Below are 22,828 nucleotides of genomic sequence, written 5' to 3' on the forward strand. Positions count from 1 at the left end.
GCCCTTTAGGCAGAGTCTCCTGAAACTCTGGCAGTTTCCTCCACCTCCCCAAACTCCAATGGTTTTTATAGCCTGAAGTTATGGGGATTTATCTTCCCAGCGCTGGAATCCTGGGCTATGTGGTCTTGCCTAGGGCTATAACTGCTTGCTCCCAAGGTATCCCTCCCAATTTTTATCCACTACATGTGAATGTGGGACCTCCTGTTCCACTGCTGCCTCTCTGTGCCACATCGGGTCTCTTCACCTGTCCACCCATCTCTGCATCTCCCTCCTCCTAGCCATCTGGATGAATGTGGCTCCTTTAAATCCCTGGCTGTCAGACTTCCATACAGTTCTATTTTCTCACAGTTCTGGGTGTTACTTGTTTTGAAGTTTAGTTTTAATTCTGTCTGTGGTTGCATGAGGAGGTGAAGTGTATCTACCTATACCTCCATCTTGACTGGAAGTCTCCCAATATGTAGTTTAAAAAGGCAGGAATATTTTAACAGCTCCTTCATATAATTTTGCATATTTCCCCTTGGCTTGTACACCGAAACTCCTCAACATTACCCAGCCTGGTTCCTGTGAACCTGTCTAACAGTGCAGGTACAGCTACATGTCATGGGTCAAGGGGGTTAATACTACCTTGATTACAGCTGAAATTACCACAATTTAATGGCCAACTCTTCCCCTGAAAGATGCAAATCTTCAAATAGCTACAGAATTCTAAAATAGTTACATTAGACAGATTCTGTCAGTAAAATTTTTTGTCAAGGTGAAGAAGTGGTACTTCCTACTCTATCTTCTCTGACATCCCTTTTGATTTCTTGTATAAAAATGGAAAAAAAAAACACTTCTTACTTTCTATTTCTTTGTCATTTTGTACTATATATACCCTAGGAAAACTATCTGTCTCAATCTTTGAAGTCATTATTTGCTATTCAGCATATCTCCTAGTCAGCCTATTTACTGAATTTTCTTTTCCTGTAAGCACTGTCTTTAAAAAAAGCATTACTATGCCAAGGATTTGATGTTTTTTCTTACTACTTTTAGGACAATTTATTATTCCTTTACAAAAATCCAATTTTTTATCCTAGGGAATGCATTTAATTGATGAATTTGCATCTTCTGTTTGTTACATTTGGATCACTTTTCCTTACAGAGTTGGGTTTCCATGACTTGTTTTGTCTATTTGCTCTTTCTGGAATTTGGGATTCCATGTTAGCCTCTCCATGAATGCTCTGTTTAATGTAACCTGTCTCCAGTACCTGGGGGGAGGGTCAAGAAGTAGTGCTGGTTGGAGCTGTCAATAAATTGTATTCTGAGCATAAGAGAACCCCCCTCCAAACACCTGGGAATTGATAGCCATTTGGTGCTTGCTACTTCTCCAAAGTGTCCTCCCTCCTTCTTGTTGGAAACAGAACATCTCTGTTGTCTCTTGTTTGGGGACAGTGGATAAGGAGGAAAAGTGTATGAAGACCTACCAAGCTGGCTGCAATTACTGTAGTCCAATAACCCATCATCTTTTTGGCCACCAGGTACCCCCCCTACTCATTTAATCCACCCCCAAGCTAACTTTTATCCTTTGCACTAGTCATCTTTTGCAAGTTTTTTTGGACTGTGATTCTTTCTTTTTGAAAGGAATTTTTTTTTTTATTGTTGTTCAAGTACAGTTGTCTCCATGGACTATGATACTTTTCATCAAAATTACCCTATCACCTACCATTTTAAGCCTTTCTCATAACTTGTGGGCCATCAAAAGTGGCTCCCCCAACCCCAGCCTGTTTTACAGTATTACATATTTGTTAAAATTCCCTGTCATTTCCAGGATTTGGGAGTATAATGTGAATATTAGGACATTCACCTTCTTGGTTTATCACTTGGTTTATTTCCTTACATTTTCATCTCATTCTCTTTTGATTAGATTATGAGTTGCTATTCCTCATAGGTCTTGCAGTTTAGTATTCAGATTCTTTCCGAGGACTGTACATCAAAACTCCTCAGAGTATGGGTCCTTTAAATCAGCAACATTAGCACCCTGGGAATGAGGCGAACAAATCTGTTTATTTTTCCAGGGGATTTCTATGCACACTAAAGTTTGGGAAATGCTGTTCTACACTACCTTAGTAGCAGTCCCCAGAAGTAGATATTAATTTCTAGTAATAATCTGAATATTTTAAGGGGATGTGATAGAATTATATTGAAGGTTTATATATTTTATTAATGAATTCCTATCAATTATTGGTTTGGCTGTATTATTTTCTTGATAATAAACAGTAAAGATCTCTTAATTTTTGTCAAATTACACATTAATTCTCTTATGTATGAACAGCTTGTCTTTTCTCCTCAAATATTCACCTTTTCTGAAATTCACTTCTTGCTCTTTACCGCTTTCTTATTGTAAATAACTGAGTCTCTTCAACAGCATTTGTCTTCCACAGTGCTCTAACATCTAACTCACTATCAAACTGATTTTAGACCTAAATTATTGTTTTTGAGTCCATCATCTAAGTTGTTACAAAAAGATATGTTGAACTTGAATTGTAAATGAAATTTTGGAATATATGAGGTTACTGGGTGGGCTAGGAGAGAGGGTAAATTGTTGTACATGCATGAGTAAAAGATGTAGAGTACTTTATATATATTGAACAGGCTCTAGCAGAATACTTTGGATAAAAGGCTCTGAATGTTTAAGAAACTAAAAAACATGCCTGAGAGTTATGTGTACTCAGAATAAATACAGAAGTCTGAAATAAAGAAGCAGGGAGGTAGTGTAGTGATCTTGCCCTTCTGCCCTAATTCACTAATCCTCTTCTCTAAATGACTAATAAGTGCAACATTTCTCTTTATCTTAAAAGAAAGAAGGAGAGTCCAAAACTATCATTGGTAACTGGGTGGGTGGAAAAGATTACCTTGGCAACAAGGGCATTTATCAAGCACTGAAGGTTATGGGAGACTGATTATATTTCCCAATTAGGGTAAAACACATCCAAGATAATTTTCCTGAAAAATTCTACAGTCTTATGTACACTTAGGTAATTCTTGGTTCTACCAAAATGCAGGAAAGCCAGATGATAATCTGATTAGCCTTGAGGTTCTCATGGCCCTCATGAATCCCTCTTTTGGTCTGCGGCTTGCCAGAGCATGGAGATCCAACTTCAAGCAGTTACGCAATACTTTCCAGACTGGATTACACTAAGCACTAGGTCCTGATTGATTGCCAGAGTAGCACTTACAAATGATTTTTGCACAAGAATTCAACTGCAGAAGGCTCAACATTAACCATATACTGCTGGAAACATCCTTCCCATATGGTTGTACTAAAGCTGCCAAACCATCTGCAGCAAACCATAGAACTGCAAGATAAACTGATGATGTTCAGAGAGTTCAGAATGTTGCTTCTTTTGTATGGTTTGTAGCAAAGAACAAGTGGGAATTTAAACATTCTGTCACTGAATTGTTGATTTTAGTTGGTGGTAAGTGAAATTCTATTTAAAACGTGGTGACAAGACCATATATCAGGCTTTTAAAAATAATGCAGAAGGAAACTAAACAATTTTCCTATTTTTTGTTCCTCTGACAATTTATGTATTGAAGTTATAAGATTAATTTCCAAATTTTATACAAAGTTTTTGAATATTTTGAAATAAACTTTAAATAGTTGAGTGGCCAAAAAGCAAAAAAAAAAATTATGGTTGACTTCTATTAAAAAGAAAGTGAGAAACCCCATCACATTGTTTTTAGGATATTTAAGTTTTGGAGGCTCTTGGCTGATTGAACATTTATAGTCATACTTGTGGAAGGAATGTAATAATAAAACTCATGTCATAAATAATGGAAATATATGGAGATTCAGGTATACCACAAAGTAGTTTGTTCCCTATGCTGCACTCTAATTTAACTTTTTAAATTTTTAAGTCCTAAAAATGTACAGATAACTTCAGGTATGTATTAGGAAAAATTCATATATTAATTGATATATATTTTAATTATTATTACAACTTAAAACAGCAACAACTATAATGGCTCCAGTATGTTTGGCAGCTCTTTTGAATATTATCATGGCTGCCATTCTGCTACCTGATTTCATGAAATCAGCTTTTCCATGTTACAAGAGCACACAGCTCGTTGAATTTATATTCCCCAGAGAATTGTGGATTTACAGAATTCTGAATCTCACAATTTTTATCCAGGTTCCAGGTTCTCTGAAAAACAGAGAACAGAATTCCTGGCTCTATGTCTTAACAGTAGGACTTTAAAAGCTTATAAAGAGACTCAAAAAATATGTTGGGTGTCAAATTGCTTTTTAAATTCAGTCTTCTGATAAGAATAATTGAACCTAATCCAAGAGATTGAATTTCCCTTAAAACTACATATAGGCTCAACACATTCAGAAAAATAAATTTATCTTGTTGAATTCTAAAATTATTTTGAAAAAGGCAGAAGATTCCATAATGAACATTGTTCAATACAGCAAATTAGGAATATGTCAGATGTGTCAATGTACAGAGAACATTCTACTAGCACACGTTTCATATTCTTGGTAAATTTGTTAAGAAGTTTAGCAATTACATCACAGTTTTGCTTTGACTAAGAATGTTCTAAACTATTCACCAGATGAACTGCCACTGTGTCCTTTTTGCCACTGCCAGCAGGTGCCACTGGATGCCCTGCAGGAGGCTTTGCTTTGTCCCACAGAACTTGTCTATATTGTTTTTGAAAAGTAAATGTCCTTAATGAAGAAACAATCATGAATTTACGAATTAACTTGTCCCCCAAAATGGCCCAATTTGGCACAAGTGCATGATTTTTAGCTATAAAGAGTTAATTAGCTAATACCTACTATTAGGTTCTCCTAAATTGTGGTCAGTGGAGTTTGGACACCTTTCTGAACTACTGTCTTTTCCTGTAGGCTGAGAAAATGAATATTTTCTTTTCATTTTCAATATTTACTAGGTAACACTCTACTTTAGCTTTAAAATGTTTCATTATAAAATACTGATGTACAGAAAAACAGAACTACTGTAACATCGACTACAGGGTGGGGCAAAAGTAGGTTTACAGTTGTGAGCACATGAGAGAGTTTATTCTTGTATTAGCATTTATTATTGCATTATTTTCCATACAGACAACTGTAAAACTACTTTCACCCACCTTGTATGCACCCATTACCCAGATTTTACAATGTTAACATCTTGTTAATATTTCTATTTGGTATTTTAAAGAAATAAAATATTTCAATTACAGTTGGAACATCCTTCTCCCATCCCATTTCCTCTTCCATGTTCCAGGAGTTAGCACTCTCCTGCTGCTGGTGTAGGTCCTTTGTTGTAGTTTTAACACTTTTTACTTTATAATTATGTATTGTTTTGAATGTTTTAAAATGTTGTACAAGCAATGACATATTATGGACATCTTTTTACAACTTCCTTGGTATTCTTTCCATGAGTCGAGGTCTGGCTTTATGCCAGCAAAATTTTGATAACTGTAGCTTTGTACAATGTGGTTTTTAAAAAAGTTTATTTATTTTTAGAGAGAGGGGAAGGGAGGGAGAAAGAGAGGAAGGGAAACATCATGTGTTGTGGAGAGAAACATCGAACAGTCGCCTCTCACACTTCCCCAGCTAGGTACCTGGCCAGCAACCCAGGCATGTGCCCTGACCAGGAATGGAACTCAGTCCACTGAGCCACACCAGCCAGGGTGCTTTGCAATATTTTTACTTTTTTTCCTCCTCCTTCTTATTTTTAATCCTTACCTTTAGATTTTAAAGGGGAGGAGTAATAAGGGAGGAGAGAGAGAGAGAGAGAGAGAAACTTCGATGTGAAAAACATCTATCAGTTGCTTCCTGTACATGTCCCAACCAGGGATCAAACCTGCAACCTAGGTTGGGCCCCTGACTGGGAATCTAACCCGCAACCTTTTGTTGTACAGGACAACTCTTGAACCAACTGAACAACCTGGCCAGGGCTATAATGCTTTTAAATCAAAAAGTGTAAGTGTAAGCTTTGGTTTTCAAGATTGTTTTGGTTATTTGGATTCTTTGAGGTTCTGTATGGATTTTAGCATGTTTTTTTTCCTATTTCTGCAAAAGAAAAATAATGAACATTTTTTCAAACATTAAGTACGAACTTTACTTAGTATGAACATTAAGTATTTCAGTCCATGAACACAAGATTAACTTTTCATTTATTTGTGTCATTTAATTTTTTTCATCAATGTTTCACAGTTTCCAAGTCTTTCATGTCTTTGATTAAGTTTTCCCCTAATTGTTTTGTCCTTTTTGATGCTATTATAAATGGGACTTTTTAAAATTTTGTTTTTGGATTGCTCATTGTTAGCATATAAAAACACAACTAATTTTTGAATACTTCAACTTTACTGAACTTATTAGTTCGAACAGTTTTTCTATAGAATCTATAGGGTTTCCTACATATAAGATTATGCTACCTACAAATGGAGAAAGTTTTATGTCTTTTTAAAATTTGGATGCCTTTTATTTCTCCATCTTATCTAATTGCTCTGGCTAAGACTTCCAGTACTATGTTCAAAAGAAGTGGTGAGAGGGTAGCCTTGCTTTGTTTCTGGTTTCTGAAGGAAAGCTTTCAGTCTTTTACCACTGAGTACCATATTAGCTTTGGGCTATTTGCATAAATCAGGTCTATATTAAGTTGAGGTAGTTTCCTTGTGTGTTCCTAGTTTGCTGAATGTTCTTATCATGAAAGGGTGTTGAATTTTATCAAATAGGGTTTTTTTTGTATCAATTGAAATTATGTGGTTATTGTCCATCATTCTGTTAACATGGTGTATTACATTGGTTGATTTTTATATGTTGAACCATCCTTGCATGCTAAGAATAAATCCCACTTGGTCATGGTACATAATCTTTTTGTTGAGTTTGGTTTGCTAGTATTTCATTGAGGTCTTTTGCATTAATATCTATCTTTTATTATTTTCTATTGTTTTTCTATTCTCTATTATTTTATTTCTGCTCTAATCTTTACTATTTTATTCCTTCTCCTACCTTTAGGTTTAGTTTGTTATTTTTCTAGTTCTCTGTGTTGTAAATTTAGACTTTTGAGATCTTTCTTCTTTTATAATGAAGGTATTTACTAGTTTCCTCTTAGCACTGCTTTTCCTGTACTCTATATTTGGTATAATGTCTTTTTGGCTTTCATTTGTCTTAAGATATTTTCTAATTTCCTTTGTGATTTCTTCTTTAACCCACACTGATTATTCAAGAATGTGTTGTTTGATTTGCACATATTTGTGGATTTTCCCACTTTCTCCCTATTACTGATTTTTAGTTTCAGGCTATCATGGTTGCAAAAGATACTTGGTATGATTTCAATCTTAAATTTATTAGGACTGTGATGTGGCCAACCATGTGATCTGTCTGGTAGAATGCTGTGTGTGTGTGCTTGAGAAAAAGGTGTATTCTCTTATTATTGGGTAGGGTGTTCTATATATAGCTACAAGGTCTAAATGATCTAAAATAGTTTTCAAGTCCTCTGCACTCTTACTCATCTTTGGTCTGGATGATCCATATATTATTTAAAGTGGGTATTTAAATCACCTATGATTATTGTGTTACTTTTTATTTTTCCCTTCAACTCTGTCAATATTTGCTTCATATATTTTGGTGTTCTGCATTTAGGTACATATATAATTGCTATATCTTCCTAGTTAAGTCTATCTTTTGTTATTATATAATATCCTTCTTTGTCTCTTATAATAATAGTTTTTGATATAAAGTATATTTGTCTAAGTATGGCCATAGCTGCTCTCTTGTGTTTACCATTTTCATGGAATATATTTTTCAATCCTTTCACTTTTGGCTTATTTATATACTGACATCTAAAACGAGTCTTACAGATAGGATTTAGTTGGGCCTTGTTTTTTAAAAAGAATCCATTCAGCTATAATATGACTTTTGATTAGAGCGTTTAATCCACTTACATTTAAAGTAATTACTGATAGAGAAGGACTTAATTACCATTTCAATGTTTTCTGTATGCCTCATAGTTACTATATTTTGTGGTGTATAATGTGCACTTTTTTGCCCAAATTTCTAAGGGAAAAATAAGGATGCTCGTTATACATGGGTAGTATTAATTCTGTATCTATATAAATGTTTTTAATTCTTTTATTCATGTTAATGCATTAAAAGTATAAGTCTAGAAAGTAGTAATGATAATCACATGCAAAATAATATCCTAGAATATGACAGTTTTGTTTCTAAATATAATAAATGAAAAATTGAATTAAAATTAAAATGACAGATTTTTTTTCCTTAAGGTTTGGGCCAAAAACCTGGGTGCACATTATACACAGGAGTGTATTATACATGGCAAAATATGGCACTTTGACTCTTTTTTCTCTCTTATTGACTTGCTTTGCATTTCACTGATTTTTTAATAGTGATACATTTTGATTCTGTTTTCATTTTCCTTTGTGAAACTTCTATAGGTATATTTGTGTTACCATGGAATTAGATAAAACATCTCACCATTATAACAACTACATTAAACTGATAACAACTTCAGCTGCATACAAAACATTTTATTCATTTATATCTCTTCTCTATGCTCTGTTACTGACATCAAAATTTCTTGTATCCATTAACATAGTTTTATAGTTAGTTTTTTTATATTTTTATCAGTTAAATTTTATTCCAGAATTAAAAGTAATTTATACACCAATATTACAGTATTATAGGATTCTGTATTGTAGGATTCTGTATTTGCTTATTTATTTATCTTTATCAGAAGGGTATCTTCCCCTAATCATGCTGACCTGAACCAGCCTCTAGTCTGTGGCACTGCCAGTTCTCTGGTGCTGTAAAAAGCAGTTGAGCTCTAACTCTTCATGGTCCCTAGGTGCTGAAAGTGTGGCGGTGTCCTGTCAGTGATCAGAGTCAGGCAAGACAAATACTAGTGCCTCAGAAAGCCCCCACAAAAGCCAGAACATTGGACACATTCCACTCTTCTCTTTCCTTTCTAAGGGAGAAGGTACAAGGTGGACTTTTCCTCTCTATAAGATGGGCTGGCTTGTAGTTGTAGTTGATATGAAACAGCTTTCTGTCCTGTTTTAATATGGCTATTTTTGACTTTGAGCTTGCCTGGGATATTGTGACTTCTTACTTGGTTTCTGGAGTTATCACTCTGGGGGTGGACAGAATAAGGACTGGTGTTTCCTATTCTGCTATCCTGCTGATGTCACTCCTGAAAAAAATTTTTTTAAGTTCACTTTCTATGCAGTTTTAATCATTTGATGTAACCTGCTTATCTGTCTATTTTCATAGTGGAGTGTTTGCCTCTTTATGATTGATTTGCAGGAGGCATTTCTATATGTGTCCGTTTTATAGGTTGCAGATATATTCTAAGTCTATAGCTGGTGTTTTCCATATGTTAGTAGTCTGTATGTGTATCTGTGTGAGTGTTTTAGTTTGATTTTGTTTATTCTTAGGTGAGTTTAAAAAATCATCATTTTGACATATTTTGGGATTTGGTGTAGTTAGGGCATACATACAAACTACCTCCTCTTGATTGTTTTTCAAGCTCCTTTTCATACATTTTTAATTTTATTATTCAAAAGACCCATTATTCAACATTTACCACAAGGCTAAATCAAAATCCTTACCTGACATGTAAATAAATGATTGTAAATGTTTTCTTAAAATTTTTTTTATCCTTACCCAAGGGCATTTTTGCATTGCTTTTTAGAAAGAAAGGAAGGAGAAGAGAGAGAAAAACATCAATGTGAGAAAGAATCATCAATTGGTTGCCTCCCATAAGTGCCCGGACCAGTGATTGCATGCACCCAAACCTCAGACTGCATACACTGGAACTGGGGATCTTGGACTTGGGATTGAACCTGCAACCTAGGCATGTGCCCTGACAGGGAATCGAACTGCAACATTTTAGTCATGAGAAAACACTCCAACAAACTGAGCTACACAGGCCAGTCCATGATTCTAAATGCTTTCCATGCATCCTAGGGAATTCATCTTACTATTTTTAGGTATATTTATATACCACAAAATGCATGTATTTGAAATGTATACACCAAAAATTTTTAATAAATTATTGAGTTGGACAACCATCATCATCTATTTTTAGAATATTTCCACTACCTCAAGATGTTTTGTGTTCATTTGCAGGAAATACCTGTCCCTACCTCTAGCCCCAGGCAATAACTAATCTACTTTCTATATCAATAGGTTTGCCTATTCTGGCCATTTTATACAAAATGGAGTCATACAATATGTGTTCTTTTATGACTGGCTCCTTTCACTAAGCATGTTTTTGAGGTTCACACATACTGCAAAATGAATCAGTAGCTTCTCCTTTTGTACTTAGGAATAATATTCTATAGTATGGACATACCATATTTTGTTTATTCATTCATAAGTTGACGGACATTTGGACTGCTTCCACTTTTTTATATTACAAATAATGCTGGTATAACATTTACATACAAATTTTCATGTTCTTATAAACCTTTTGTATACTTTTTGGGTGACATGTATTCAATCTTTTGCCAGTTTTTTAACTGAGTTATCTATTACTATTGAGTTCTCTATATATCCTGGGTTTGAGCCCTTTATCAGGGACTTGTCTTTTCATTTTTTAAATGGTGGTAACAGGTAATTTTTATTTGTTTATCCATTCACATGTTGATGATCCTTTGAATTTTTTGGTTTTGAACTATTACAAATAAAGCAGTTATGACTATTTATACAGAAATATTTGTGAATACCTATGCTTTCATTTGCCATAAGTAAATGCTCAAGAATGGAATCAATGGGTCATGTGCTAAGGTTATGTTTAACTTTATAATAAACTGCCACACAGTTTACAAAAATGGTTATACTATTTCACATTCTCACAAACAGTTATGAAAGATCTAGTAATTCTATATCCTCTCCAATACATGCTATTATGTTTTAAATTTTAGTCATTTGAGGGAATTTACAGTGATATCACATTTGTTCTTCCTTCAAGTTTAATTTCTTTTATTGTGGTAAAACATACATAATAGTTATTTTAACCATTTGTAAGTGGCACCATTCCATGGCACTGAATATATTCACGGGCTGTGTATCCATCACCATAATCTATACTCAGAGCTTTTCCTCACCCCCAAAATAAACTAGGTACCCATTAAACATTTACTCCATTCCCTTCAGACACTGATAACCTCTGTTCTGCTTTCTGTCTCTATGAATTTGCCTATCCTTAGTACCTCATATTTGTCCTTCTGTGTCTGGCTTATTTCACTAAGCATGACGTTTTGAAAGACCATCCATGTTCTTGCATATATAAACATTTTACTTCTTTTTATAGCTAAATAATGTTCTATTGTATTTGTATACCATACTTTGTATATCTGTTCATCTCTTAATAGGCACTTGCTTGTTTCTGCCTTTTGGCTACTGTGAACAACACAGTCATAAACTTGGTACACAGATGTGTGAGTCCCTGCTTTCAGTTCTTCTGAATATGTATGTAGCAACAGAATTTCTGGGTCTTATGGTAATTCTGTGTTTGACTTTTTGAGGAGCTGCCAAACTTTTTCTACAGTAGCTGCACCTTTTTCTATTCCCACCAGCAAAGCACAACTTGCTTCACATTTTCATCAAGAATTGTTAGTTTTCATTTTTGTTTGTTTTTTAAATTACAGCTATCCTAGGTGTGATATGGTATCCCACTGTGATTTCGATTTGCATTTTCCTAATAATTAGTGATGATAAATATCTTTTCATATTCTTATTGGTCAGTTGCACAAATTTTTTAAAGAAATGTCTAGTCAAGACTCCTGGATATTTTTAATTTAATTTTTTGTTATTGAGTTTTAGGAGTTCTTTGTATATTCTAGATGTTAGTACCATGTCAGATACATGATTTTCGACGTACTCATAGATTCTCTTTTTGCTTTCCTGATAGTATCCTATGATTCATAGAAGTTCTTAATTCAAATGAAGTCCAATTTACCTAGCTTTTTAAAAATTGTTTGTGTTTTTGATGTCATATACAGAAAAAATCACTGCCAAATCCAATGTAATGAAGATTTTCTCATGTTTTCACCCAAGAACTTTGTAATTTACTTTAAGGATTAGATGGAAAGGATTTCTAAAGTCTGAGAGCAAACACTATTTCTTCTTTTTAATATGTTTTATCGATTATGCCACTACAGTTGTCCCATTTTTTTCTCCCCTTTATTCCCCTCAGCCTGACACCCCTCCCCCCTTCTACCAGCATTCCCCACCTTACTTCACGTCCATGGGTTGTATATATAAGTTCTTTGGCTTCTATGTTTCCTATACTACTCTTAATCTCCCTGTGTCTATTTTCTACCTATAATTTCGGCTTCTTATTCCCTGTGCCTTTTCCCCATTCTCCCCCCTTCCCCTCCCAATGGATAGCCCTCTATGTAATCTCCATTTCTGTGACTCTGTCCTGTTCTAGCTGTTTGCTTAGTTTGATTTTCTTTCAGGTTCAGTTGTTGATAGTTGTGAGTTTGTTGTCATTTTACTTTAATATTTTTGATCATCTTATTCTTCTTAGATAAGTTCCTTTAACATTTCATATAATAAAGGCTTGGCGATGATGAACTCCTTTAATTTGTTCTTATCTCGGAAGCACTTTATCTGCCCTTCCCTTCTAAATTACAGCTTTGCTAGATAGAGTAATCTTGAATGTAGGTCCTTGCTTTTCATGACTTGGAATACTTTCTTCCAGCCCCTTTTTGCCTGTAAGGTTTCTTTTGAGAATTCGGCTGATAGTCTTCAGGGAATTCCTTTGTAGGTAACTGTCTCCTTTTCTCTTGCTGCTTTTAAGATTCTTTCCTTATCTTGAATCTTGGGTAATGTAATGATGATGTGCCTTGGTATGTGCTTCCTTGGGTCCAACTTCTTTAGGACTCCCTGAGCTTCCTGGACTTCCTGAAAGTCTATTTTCTTTGCCAGATTGGGGAAATTCTCCTTCATTATTTTTTCAAATAAGTTTTCAATTTCTTGCTCTTCCTCTTCTCCTTCTGGCACCCCTATGATTTGGATGTTGGAACACTTAAAGTTCACTTGGAGGTTCTGAATCCTCTCCTCAGTTTTTTGAATTCTTGTTTCTTCATTCTGTTCTAGTTGAATGTTTATTTTCTTCCTTCTGCTCCAAATTGTTGATTTGCAACCTGGTTTCCTTCCCTTCACTGTTGGTTCCCTGTATGTTTTTCTTTATTTCACTTTGCATACCCTTCCTTTTTTCTTGTTTTTCGACCATACTCAACTATTTCTGTGAGCATCTTGATCACCAGTGTTTTGAATTGTGAGGCTCATAGGTTGGCTATCTCCTCTTTGCTTAGTTCTATTTTTGGAGCTTTGATCTGTTCTTTCATTTGGGCCATATGTTTTGTCTCGGTGCACCTGTTATGTTGTGAGGGGTGAAGCCTCAGGTGTTCTCCATGATGGGGAAACCCACATCACTGCCTTGTGGTACTGTATGTAGGGGAGGGGTCTGAGAGGGTACAATGCCGCTTGCTCAGCTCTCTGTGACTTTCAGTCATTTCCTGTGCTACCCACAGGCAAATTGGGCCCTTCTGGTGCTGTTTCCTAGGTGGGTGGATTTGTGTACATTGTAGGACCCTGTTGGTTTCTTCAAGGAACTCTCCTGTGAGGCTGGGAGTTTCTCCTGCTGCTGCAACACCCATAGATGTTTACAGTCAGAGGTTTTGAGGCTTTATTTTCCTGCACTGGAACGCTGGGTTGCATGGTCTGTCTCCCTCCCCAGTAGTTCCTCCCAGTTTATCTGCACATAAATGTGGGACTGCCTACTCCACCAGCTGTGCCTTGAGACCCTTCTTCTCCTCCCCAGCTGCCTGTCTCTACCCCCTGACCAGTCTGAACAAATGTTTCTTCTTTAACTCCTTGGTTGTCAGACTTCTATACAGTTCAATTTTCTAGCAGTTGTGGTTGTTTTTTGTTTTTAAATTTGTTGTTATCCTTCTTTTGGTTGTGTGAGGAGGCAAAATGTATCTACTTATGCCTCCATCTTGGCTGGAAGTAAGAGAGCAAACACTATTTCTGATAGAGCTTTAAACGGTGCCTTGGTCCCCAGATTCTCTTAGTTAATGATTTGTTAAAAATGAAATGCTCACCATTGAAAACAACTTTGAATTCTTCTTTACAGTGAAGAAACATTTTACAATGTGATTAACTGCTTATTAAATTGTCTGACTCTATTTGATTTACTTAGTCTAAATTTTGGAATGTTGTTTCTTACAATAGGTCATATGTGCACACCGATAATCTCTTTTTTGTAATATCCTGATTGCATGTGTTTGTAATGATACACGTACACATGGTACTGAGCACTTCTTTCTTTTGTGTTCCCTACTGCATATGTAGGGTTTTTTCCTCAATGGGTACATATGAGACATTGCATGATTTACTGTCCTATGAGAGGTGAGAGAATAGTGATTAAAAGACAAAAGTTTGATATAATACCCACCAACTCTCCATGTGTTCCATTAAAATAATCTTTCCACATAGGATATAACCATAACTATGAACATGCATTTCATAAGAATTATAAACATTTTCTCTTATAATCAAACTGATACATTTTGAAGGTTGTGAAAAGGGATGTTTAGTTTGATACCTACCGCCTTTGAGTGTTAAATCCATTAACATGATTCTCTCTGAGTTCAGACACTAATGATAAAACCATCTGTAAAACAAAATCAGTTTGCAGGTTAATGTACACTGCAAACAGGATTATATCAGTTCTATTTTTCTCAGTGTGACTGGTATTTCTGTTGAGATTCCCTACCCTCCTGTACCAGTCCTCTCCTTCTTTTACTCTGTCAAAGCGAAGAGAAGCAGTGCCAAGTCACATTTACTAATAACTTGGACTTTATGTTTACTGTCTGTTATTCTGAATGCCTTTTCACAGGAATGAACAGACAGATAATTGTGTAATAATTAAAACCAAATCCATTAACAATAAAACCATGTTAAAGTTATTTTGTTTCTTCCTTTTTAATTTGATCTTCATTTTTAAACATGTTATTCATATGTAAATCTTCCAAAAGACCAGAAAAGTTAATATTAAAAACCTCCTAGAAAAGCTAAGATCAAAATTAAAATTCATGAATTTAGCTAAATTATTTTAAGATTTTATTTATTTATTTTTAGAGAGGGAGAAGGGAAGGAGAAAAAGGGAGAGAAACTCAATGTATGCATCTTGCACACCCCCTACTGGGGACCTGGCTAACAACCCAGGCATGTGCCCTGACTGGGAACCGAACTGGCAACCCTTTGGTTTGCAGGACTGCACTCAATTCACTGAGCTACACCAGCTACAGTGAATTTAGGTAAAATTTTTTTAAATATATTTTATTGATTATGCTATTACAGTTGTCCCATTTTCCCCTCTTCACTCCCCTCCACCCTGTACACCCTCTCCCACCCATATCCCCCCCCCTTTAGTCATGTCCATGTGTCATACTTATAAGTTCTTTAGCTTCTACATTTGAATTTAGGTAAAATTTAAAGTAGAAGAATGTATAACTTTAATACCATGATGTAAATACATAACAGAATTTACAAGGTTGTTATTTATTAAAATTTTTGCTTTAACAAAAAATTCCTATCAAGTTATTTTAAATACAAAATTTGTGTAACAATAAAAGGTTGTGTTTATATTGGTTAAGTAAATCTCTCTGCCTAAAAATCTTTGACAGAATAAATAAAATGTGTTAAGAGACAGAAAAGTTGGTTGATTTAGAATAGCCTCTCCTGGTTTCCTCCTCCTTTCTCATAATCTTCCCATCTCACATTTCTTCTTTACATGGCCATAAGTCCGCCCAACATAAAAAGAGATAAATATAGAAAAGTTAAACATCTCTTCTAGAGAAGTGATATATTTCCATTTATTTTTCTGATGATATATTAACAAATGAAAATTTCAGTACTGATAAATTAAACATACTCACATTTTTGAGCAAACGAGGATAGTAATCTGCAGATGTATACCCAAGACTTTGAGTAAAAAGACCAACTTCTTTTATATCAAATCTGAATGCTGAAAGTGTATGAGATAACAACCCCTAAAAATATAAACAGAAAAGGAGTTAATAAAAGTGAATGCAAGTGTCTCTTATGTTTAATGCTTAGAATTTGGGTCATTTGTAAATGGGATAGTCTCTATGAAATGAGTAATCTTAATTTGTCCAAATACTCAGTTCACTTTGATTCAAGGTATAAAGAAGAAATAAATTAGTATTAAAATTATTACAGTCAAAGTCAGTCAATTTAAGCAAGTATAAACAGTGGAACAAAAAATATATAATGAACAAATAGTGCTTTAATCATATTAAGAATGTATTTTTATTGGTTTTAAACTAAGCAAAATATTTTTATTAGCATAGATACAATAATGAAAGGACAAGGAACACACATAAATCAACAGAGAAAGGAAAAATTATGTGAAAAATAGTGCAGGGAGAACTATTTGAAAAAAATTAGATTCTTACCTTATGTTACTCATCAAAATATACTTGAACATAAATTCAAGAGATCAATGTAAAAATGAAATGAAATAACAAACAAGAAGAAAATAGAAATGTTTTTCACTATCTACATGGGGAACAACTTGGAAATCAAGGAAGCCAATAATTGTTCTAAATAAAAATAAAACCTTCTGTTTTTCATAAAATAAATACAAACTAGGAAGAATACTGACAACAAATAATACAGATCATATACAATCAGATTAATGTGCAAAATACCAAATGACAAACACTGAACATAAAAAAATGAGTACAAATAACTCATAAGAAAAAATATAAATGCCCAAGAAGCACACGAATAAATGTTCACCCTCATAATCAAAAAGGATAAATTTAAACATTAACATACCATTTTTTTCACTTAATAAATAAGATTTTACAGACATGAATACCTAACTAACACTAATCTGAGTCCTCTGAAACAGTGCTCTGTGTGAGCTATGGGAAGGATACACAAGAGCACCCACACATCAGCGCTGCTGTGAGCAGTAAGGCACCCGCAGAGAGTATGAGCAGGCATGACACAGTGCACAGCACACCGTCAAGCTTGGACTGCCAGGATGTGTCAGCCCAGAGGTTTGTAACCTGCTCAAAGGTGCTTTATAGATTGATAGAGTCCTGACTTATAAAAAGCAACTTGAGAATACATTATAAAGCTTTAAAAGCATTCAGAACTTTTAATATATCTGCCATACATTTAAGGAAATAAATTGAAATGTGGCAATGGGTATTATGCTCAAAGATGTTCATTACAGTGTTATTTCTCATAGTGAACACTGTCTAGAATCACGTAATGATTAATTTATAGTACTCTCACACAGTGGTTCATTGTCAGACATTAAAATGTTTATGAAAAATTTATAACAACATTTTTTAAAGATATTATTTATTTATTTTTAGAGAGGAAGGGAGGGAGAAAGAGAGAGAGAAAGAGAAACATCAATGTGTGGTTGCTGGGGGCTGTGGCCTGCAACCTAGGTATGTGGCCTGACTGGGAATCGAACCTGTGACACTTTGGTTTGCAGCCGGAGCTCAATCCACTGATCTATGCCAGCCAGGGAACACTTTATTTTTTAATTTAAATTATTTTATTGTTGTTCAATTAGAGTTGTCTGCATTTTCTCCCCACCCCCTCCAAATCCACCACCCTCCCTTGCTTCCACCCTCCCCCTTGTTTTTGTCCATGTGTCCTTTATAGTAGTTCCTGAAAACCCTTCTCCCCACTGTCCCCTCTGGCTATTATTAGATTGTTCTTAATTTCAATGAATCTGGTTATATTTTGTTTGCTTTTCTCTTTTGTCTATTATGTATAAGAGCATTTTAAATGAGTATATTATAATGTTAAGTGAAGATGTAAAATTTTATACACAGAAATTATCTCATCGATATAAAAATAATCTATCCATGGAAATAAAAAATAATGAAAAAATATCACTAAATGTCAATAGTCTCTAGGGTGGTGTTATTATGTGTATGTATGTTTTTTCTTCTTTTCACTTTAATACATTTTCCAGTTTCCTGTATGTGTATGTACTTTTATAATAAAGAAAAAAATACTTTTTGAAAAAGTGTTCTATTTGGAAATATTTTATTTAAGAGTTTTATTTATATATAACTCATATACCATAAAATTCTCCCATTATACCATAAAATTCTCCCATTTTAAAGTGTACAATCCTGTGGGTTTTGGTATATTCATAGAGAAAAAGTCTTTTACATTTTTTAAAAAGTCCTGCACTATATTTTGTGAGTACATATTTTGAGAAAAATGATTTTGTGTATGTGTATATAAATGTGTGATTACATACACAATATTGTAGATAGCCGAACCTAGGGAAGTCAAGGATAGGCCCCACAAAACCAGGACAACATACACACGCAAGTAATGCCCAGGGCAAATATAACTAATCTGTCCTGGCACTCATTTCAATTTTATCATAAACTATTCCACATATTCAAAAAGATATAAAGTACCTCTGGCTGGTGTGGCTCAGTGGATTGAGTGCTGGCCTGTGAACTGAAAGGTCACCAGTTCAACTCCCACTCAAGGCACATGCCTAGGTTGTAGACTGGGTTCCCAGTTGGGGGCGTGTGAGAGGCAAACAATTGACGTATCTCTCACACATCAATGTTTCTCTCCCTCTTTCTCCCTCACCTCTAAATATAAATAAATAAAATCTTTAAAAAACCCCAGACAATTTTTAAAAAAGATATAAAATAAAATGATAAATTGTACCCACCATCAAACTTAATAAAGCATTAGAAACACCGAGGAAGGCCTTTGTGCCATATCTCCCTTTCCTCATCACAATTCTAGAGGAGTCTCTCCCCTGAGGAAAACCCTACTCCAGACCTGGAACACATCCTTTCGTAGAGATTATGGTACTTTCTCTGCATGCTCAGAATTCTTAAAACAGAACTCCAGGCAACATTACTAACTAATATAGGTTGAAACCTGCTGTCCCTAAATGAGATCACATCTACTGTTTTCAAATGAGAGAAGTTCATAGTAAGTTAACAAAGCAACTTTGAAATATTACTACTCAGAAGATATTTATGATTTTAAAAATTTCCTGCATATATAAATTTCCATGTATAAATGTGATTTACAAAAATAAATCCAATGGAGAGAAAAAAACAGAAAATTTACAGAGTTAAAGTAAATTTTAGGTTTAAGATAATTAAAAGGCTCCTTTTATAGAATGGAGAAAAGGTTGGATAGAAGCTTCTTGAATATTTTTTTCCTTCTGGTTAAAAGGTGTCCTTTATGAATATAGAAAGCAAATAGGAGTTGACAATAGCACCAGGAAAGGTAATCTCTCAGTTATCTTCAAACACCAAGTACAGTCTGGTTGAGAGCAAGCAGTGTGGTAAAGTCAGCAAAGCCAGGAGAGGTAATCAACAGCCAGGGGGCCATCCTTTGTGGGGCAATGTTTCCTGGAGGATTTGCCTAGTTTACCACAGTAGGAAGCGAATGTGGTGCTCTCAGCAAGCTGTGACTAGGGCCTGACCCCTGTGTAGGGTGCAATGCGGGTGTTTTGGTAAAGGAAAAGCTAGCCAGACCTAGCCAGCCATGTGCCACATCCATGTGTAAGTACCAACACCAACCTAGGCAGAGGGAGGGAGGAGGTTAAGTTTGATTTGGAAACTATGAGGTCAAGGGCTCAGAATCAGGGGCAGTTTGGGTTTTTCATGAAGGAGATCAGTCTGATGCTAGATGAAGGGAGGACAGAACTGGAAGTGATAAGCCTTCTGAGACCAGACTTTTGGCATTCTATTTAATGAACACTTAAAGCATTTACATGCCAGGAGCTGTTTAAAGCACTTTACAAATAGCAACTCATTTAAACCTCACAGTTTTGCACCTATGGGGTAGGTGCTATTATTGAATCTGTGCTATAGATAAGCAAACTAAAACACACAGAGCTTTAGTAATATGCCCAAGGCTGGTTACCTACTGCATGACTAAACCACTTTAAAAGGAGCCTCCCTGTATCCACCTTCCCTGAGGCAGCTGGAATAGTTTCTTTTTTTTTTATAACAATGCAAATCTAATTGGTCCTCAGCTAAAGGCCCTTTAGGTCTCCCAATTACTCTTAGATGAAGACCCAACTAGTGCCCAAAGCTATGAATCCTAGCCCCAAGTTTTGTAGCCCCTACTTGGGGCTGACTTTCCCTCACTAGCTTACTTGAGGCCCATTAGGGCCACAGGCTCTTCAGCCCCTCAGCATTTTAGTATGTTTCAGTCCCTCTGCAGAAAGGACTCCTTTAGCCCTTCCATGTCCTTAAATGTTGATGCTTGAAGCAATTCTAACAATTATGACAACTAAAATTTATTGAGTGTTTGCTGTTTATTATGTGAAGCACTACACTAAGGTTTCTAAGAATGACATCTCTCTTAAGGTCCTATAAATTCCATTTTTAATAAAAATCCAATTAAGCAAAGCTTCAATTAAGCCACCTATAAAAGGTGGCTTCTATTGTAATTTGCATGATTACCCTTAAAAAATTAAAGCACAAAGTACTACAGACGCAGTTGGGCTAAAAGGTAATATAGTGTATATACAACAGAAGGAAACCAGCTTCAGGGCTGTTAACAGTTAAGGGTCATTATGATTTTAGGTCTTAAGGAAAACCATGCCAAGGCTTTTTTAGTAATTCACTGCTCCCAGAAGCACTCACATCCCAGGCCTTGGGACCAGTGAATAGTAGGTGGCTTCCCAAAACTGCTTAAGTTACTTTGGTAGCCATGTCAAAGAAAGTTGAAAAAAAGAACAAAAACAAAAAGACCTAGGACATTCAGTAGAATCAGAAGGTGTGGGTAGGGACTGTAAATAATTTGAGTAATGTTTAAAATAGCCATAAACAGTTCCCTGGAGAGTATTTACAACACCTGCAGTGGACAAGCTGACTGTAACAAAAAGGTCTTAGAAACAAAAATAAGTTGATTGGCAGACCTGTCCTGGCCCAAATTTCTAAAATTACATGGTTAACTGACTTTCTAAACATCAAATACTGTAAAGACTAGTTCCCCAGCCTATCTCCTGCCCTGTTAAAACAAACAACCCTATGACATAATACTCAGTGTTAGCAAGAAATGTGGTGAGAGGGTCACTTGCTGCTGGGAGCTCAGATTTGTTAAAGCCTTTCTAGGAACTCACTTGATGATATGTAGCCAAAGCATTAAAATTCGTATCCTTTTTTAGTAATTTAATTTCCAAAATTATATCCTAAGGAAAGATTTCGGTCTAGCCCTGGCCAGTGTGGCTTAGTTGGTTGAAGCACTGTCCCACAGACCTAAGGGTTGTGGGTTCGATTCCTGGTCAAGGCACATACCTAGATTATGAGTTTGGTCCCTGGTCAGGGCACATCCGGTGAGCAACCAACTGATGTTTCTCTTTGATACTGATGTTTTTCCCCCTCTCTCTCTCCCTCCCTCCCCCTTTCTCTAATGTCAATAAGCATGTCCTCAGGTGAGGATTAAAAAACAAAAAAGATTTAGGTTAATAGTAGCATTACTTATAACAGTAAAAAACTGGAAGAACTAATGTACCCAACAACAATAGACAGGTTGAATTCATCATGGTCTATCCAACTGTGAATCAGTTGTAAATAGACATTTAATGACACAGGAAAAGACAATGTAAAATTAGTTTGAAACATAAGGTGTAAAACTGTATGTTCTATGTCATTTTAATTTTGTACACACAAATATACTGGGAAAAAATGTAACAAACAGTCAACATAGATTATTTCTAGGAGTAATTTAAAATGTCTTCTGTAAAATATCTGCATTTCCAAAGTTTTTACAATTACCATAGGTTACTTTTTATCATAAAAGTGTTTTGTAAAACAAAATGACCTGCTTTAATTTATGTCTTCCCCCCCATAATTCCTTAATATGAATTGCTACACAGGGTCACAGGAGTTTTATCCCTGGATAAAATAAACATAGGTCCTAAGAAAAAAACATATTGAAGCTTGGTCATGGTACATAATTTCAAAACAGGTACCTCAAACTTAGGCCTCCAAAATCTCTCTTTTAAAGTAAACTTAAAAATTGATAAGCACTTCTCATCGTTAAAAATGAAATTTTTAGTGCCATCTAGTGGCAAACAGTCTAAACATGAAACCATTATATAATTCTGTAGGTATCGGCCCTTGAACAAAAACTAGTTCCTATGGTCATATAATAGATTCTTTCTTAAATGCTGACAGAGCTATCCTGGAGACCCTCTACTTCAATCCCCTCACTTTACTGATGAGGAACTGGGTTTCTGAATACAGAAATTGATACCCACAAAAAATGAGGTGTAAATGAACTTAAAGTGCATAATAAGAATGTGCAAATATCTCCCTGACTTGTGATCTAAAATCCTTCAGGGATGGAAAGTGCAGGAACCAACAGAACTGTGCATAAAATACTTTAAGCCCAATTTTGATTCATGTAGGAGTTTTAAGAACTCTGTTAATGTTTGAACGGTCATTTAAAAAAATGCTTATACCATGAAGGTGAACTTTCAAGGAGAGAAGTTTTAAATAAATAGGGGGAAAACCACTGCCTTGCTCTCAGGTGTTCTTCTCCGTCCTCATGCTCACTGTATCTGCCCCATTTGCGACAGGCAGCATATTCACAGGCAGTTGGGAAAGTTGGAGCAGGGAGGCTGTGGTCTGGCACAGGGTTTGGGTGTGGAAGAAAGGCTGTGCTTTAGCACAAGCAAAGGACTAGGAGAGCCAAACTGTGGTAAGTATTTTGAACTGAGACAGAGCACATATTTTGTGCTTC

The 22,828-nt window shown here is 35.3% G+C and overlaps 1 protein-coding gene across 3 annotated transcripts in view; it reads right to left on the minus strand.

Annotated features, from left to right (window-relative positions):
- FANCC (FA complementation group C) overlaps positions 1-22,828 on the minus strand; it is a 314,032-nt gene that overhangs the window by 83,964 nt on the left and 207,240 nt on the right. For all 3 annotated transcript variants that reach the window (XR_004902149.1, XR_004902148.1, XM_036021475.1), the window contains exons 5-6: positions 15,967-16,080; positions 14,635-14,699 (exon numbers count right to left, since the gene is read on the minus strand). Coding sequence is in view for 1 of the 3 variants with exons in the window: in XM_036021475.1 (XP_035877368.1) it covers positions 14,635-14,699; positions 15,967-16,080 (179 nt within the window). In the remaining 2 variants the exon portion in view is untranslated. The remainder of the gene's footprint in view (positions 1-14,634; positions 14,700-15,966; positions 16,081-22,828) is intronic.

This window comes from Phyllostomus discolor, chromosome 3 (assembly GCF_004126475.2).
Source record: "Phyllostomus discolor isolate MPI-MPIP mPhyDis1 chromosome 3, mPhyDis1.pri.v3, whole genome shotgun sequence".
In the NCBI taxonomy this organism is placed as follows: Eukaryota; Metazoa; Chordata; class Mammalia; order Chiroptera; family Phyllostomidae; genus Phyllostomus; species Phyllostomus discolor.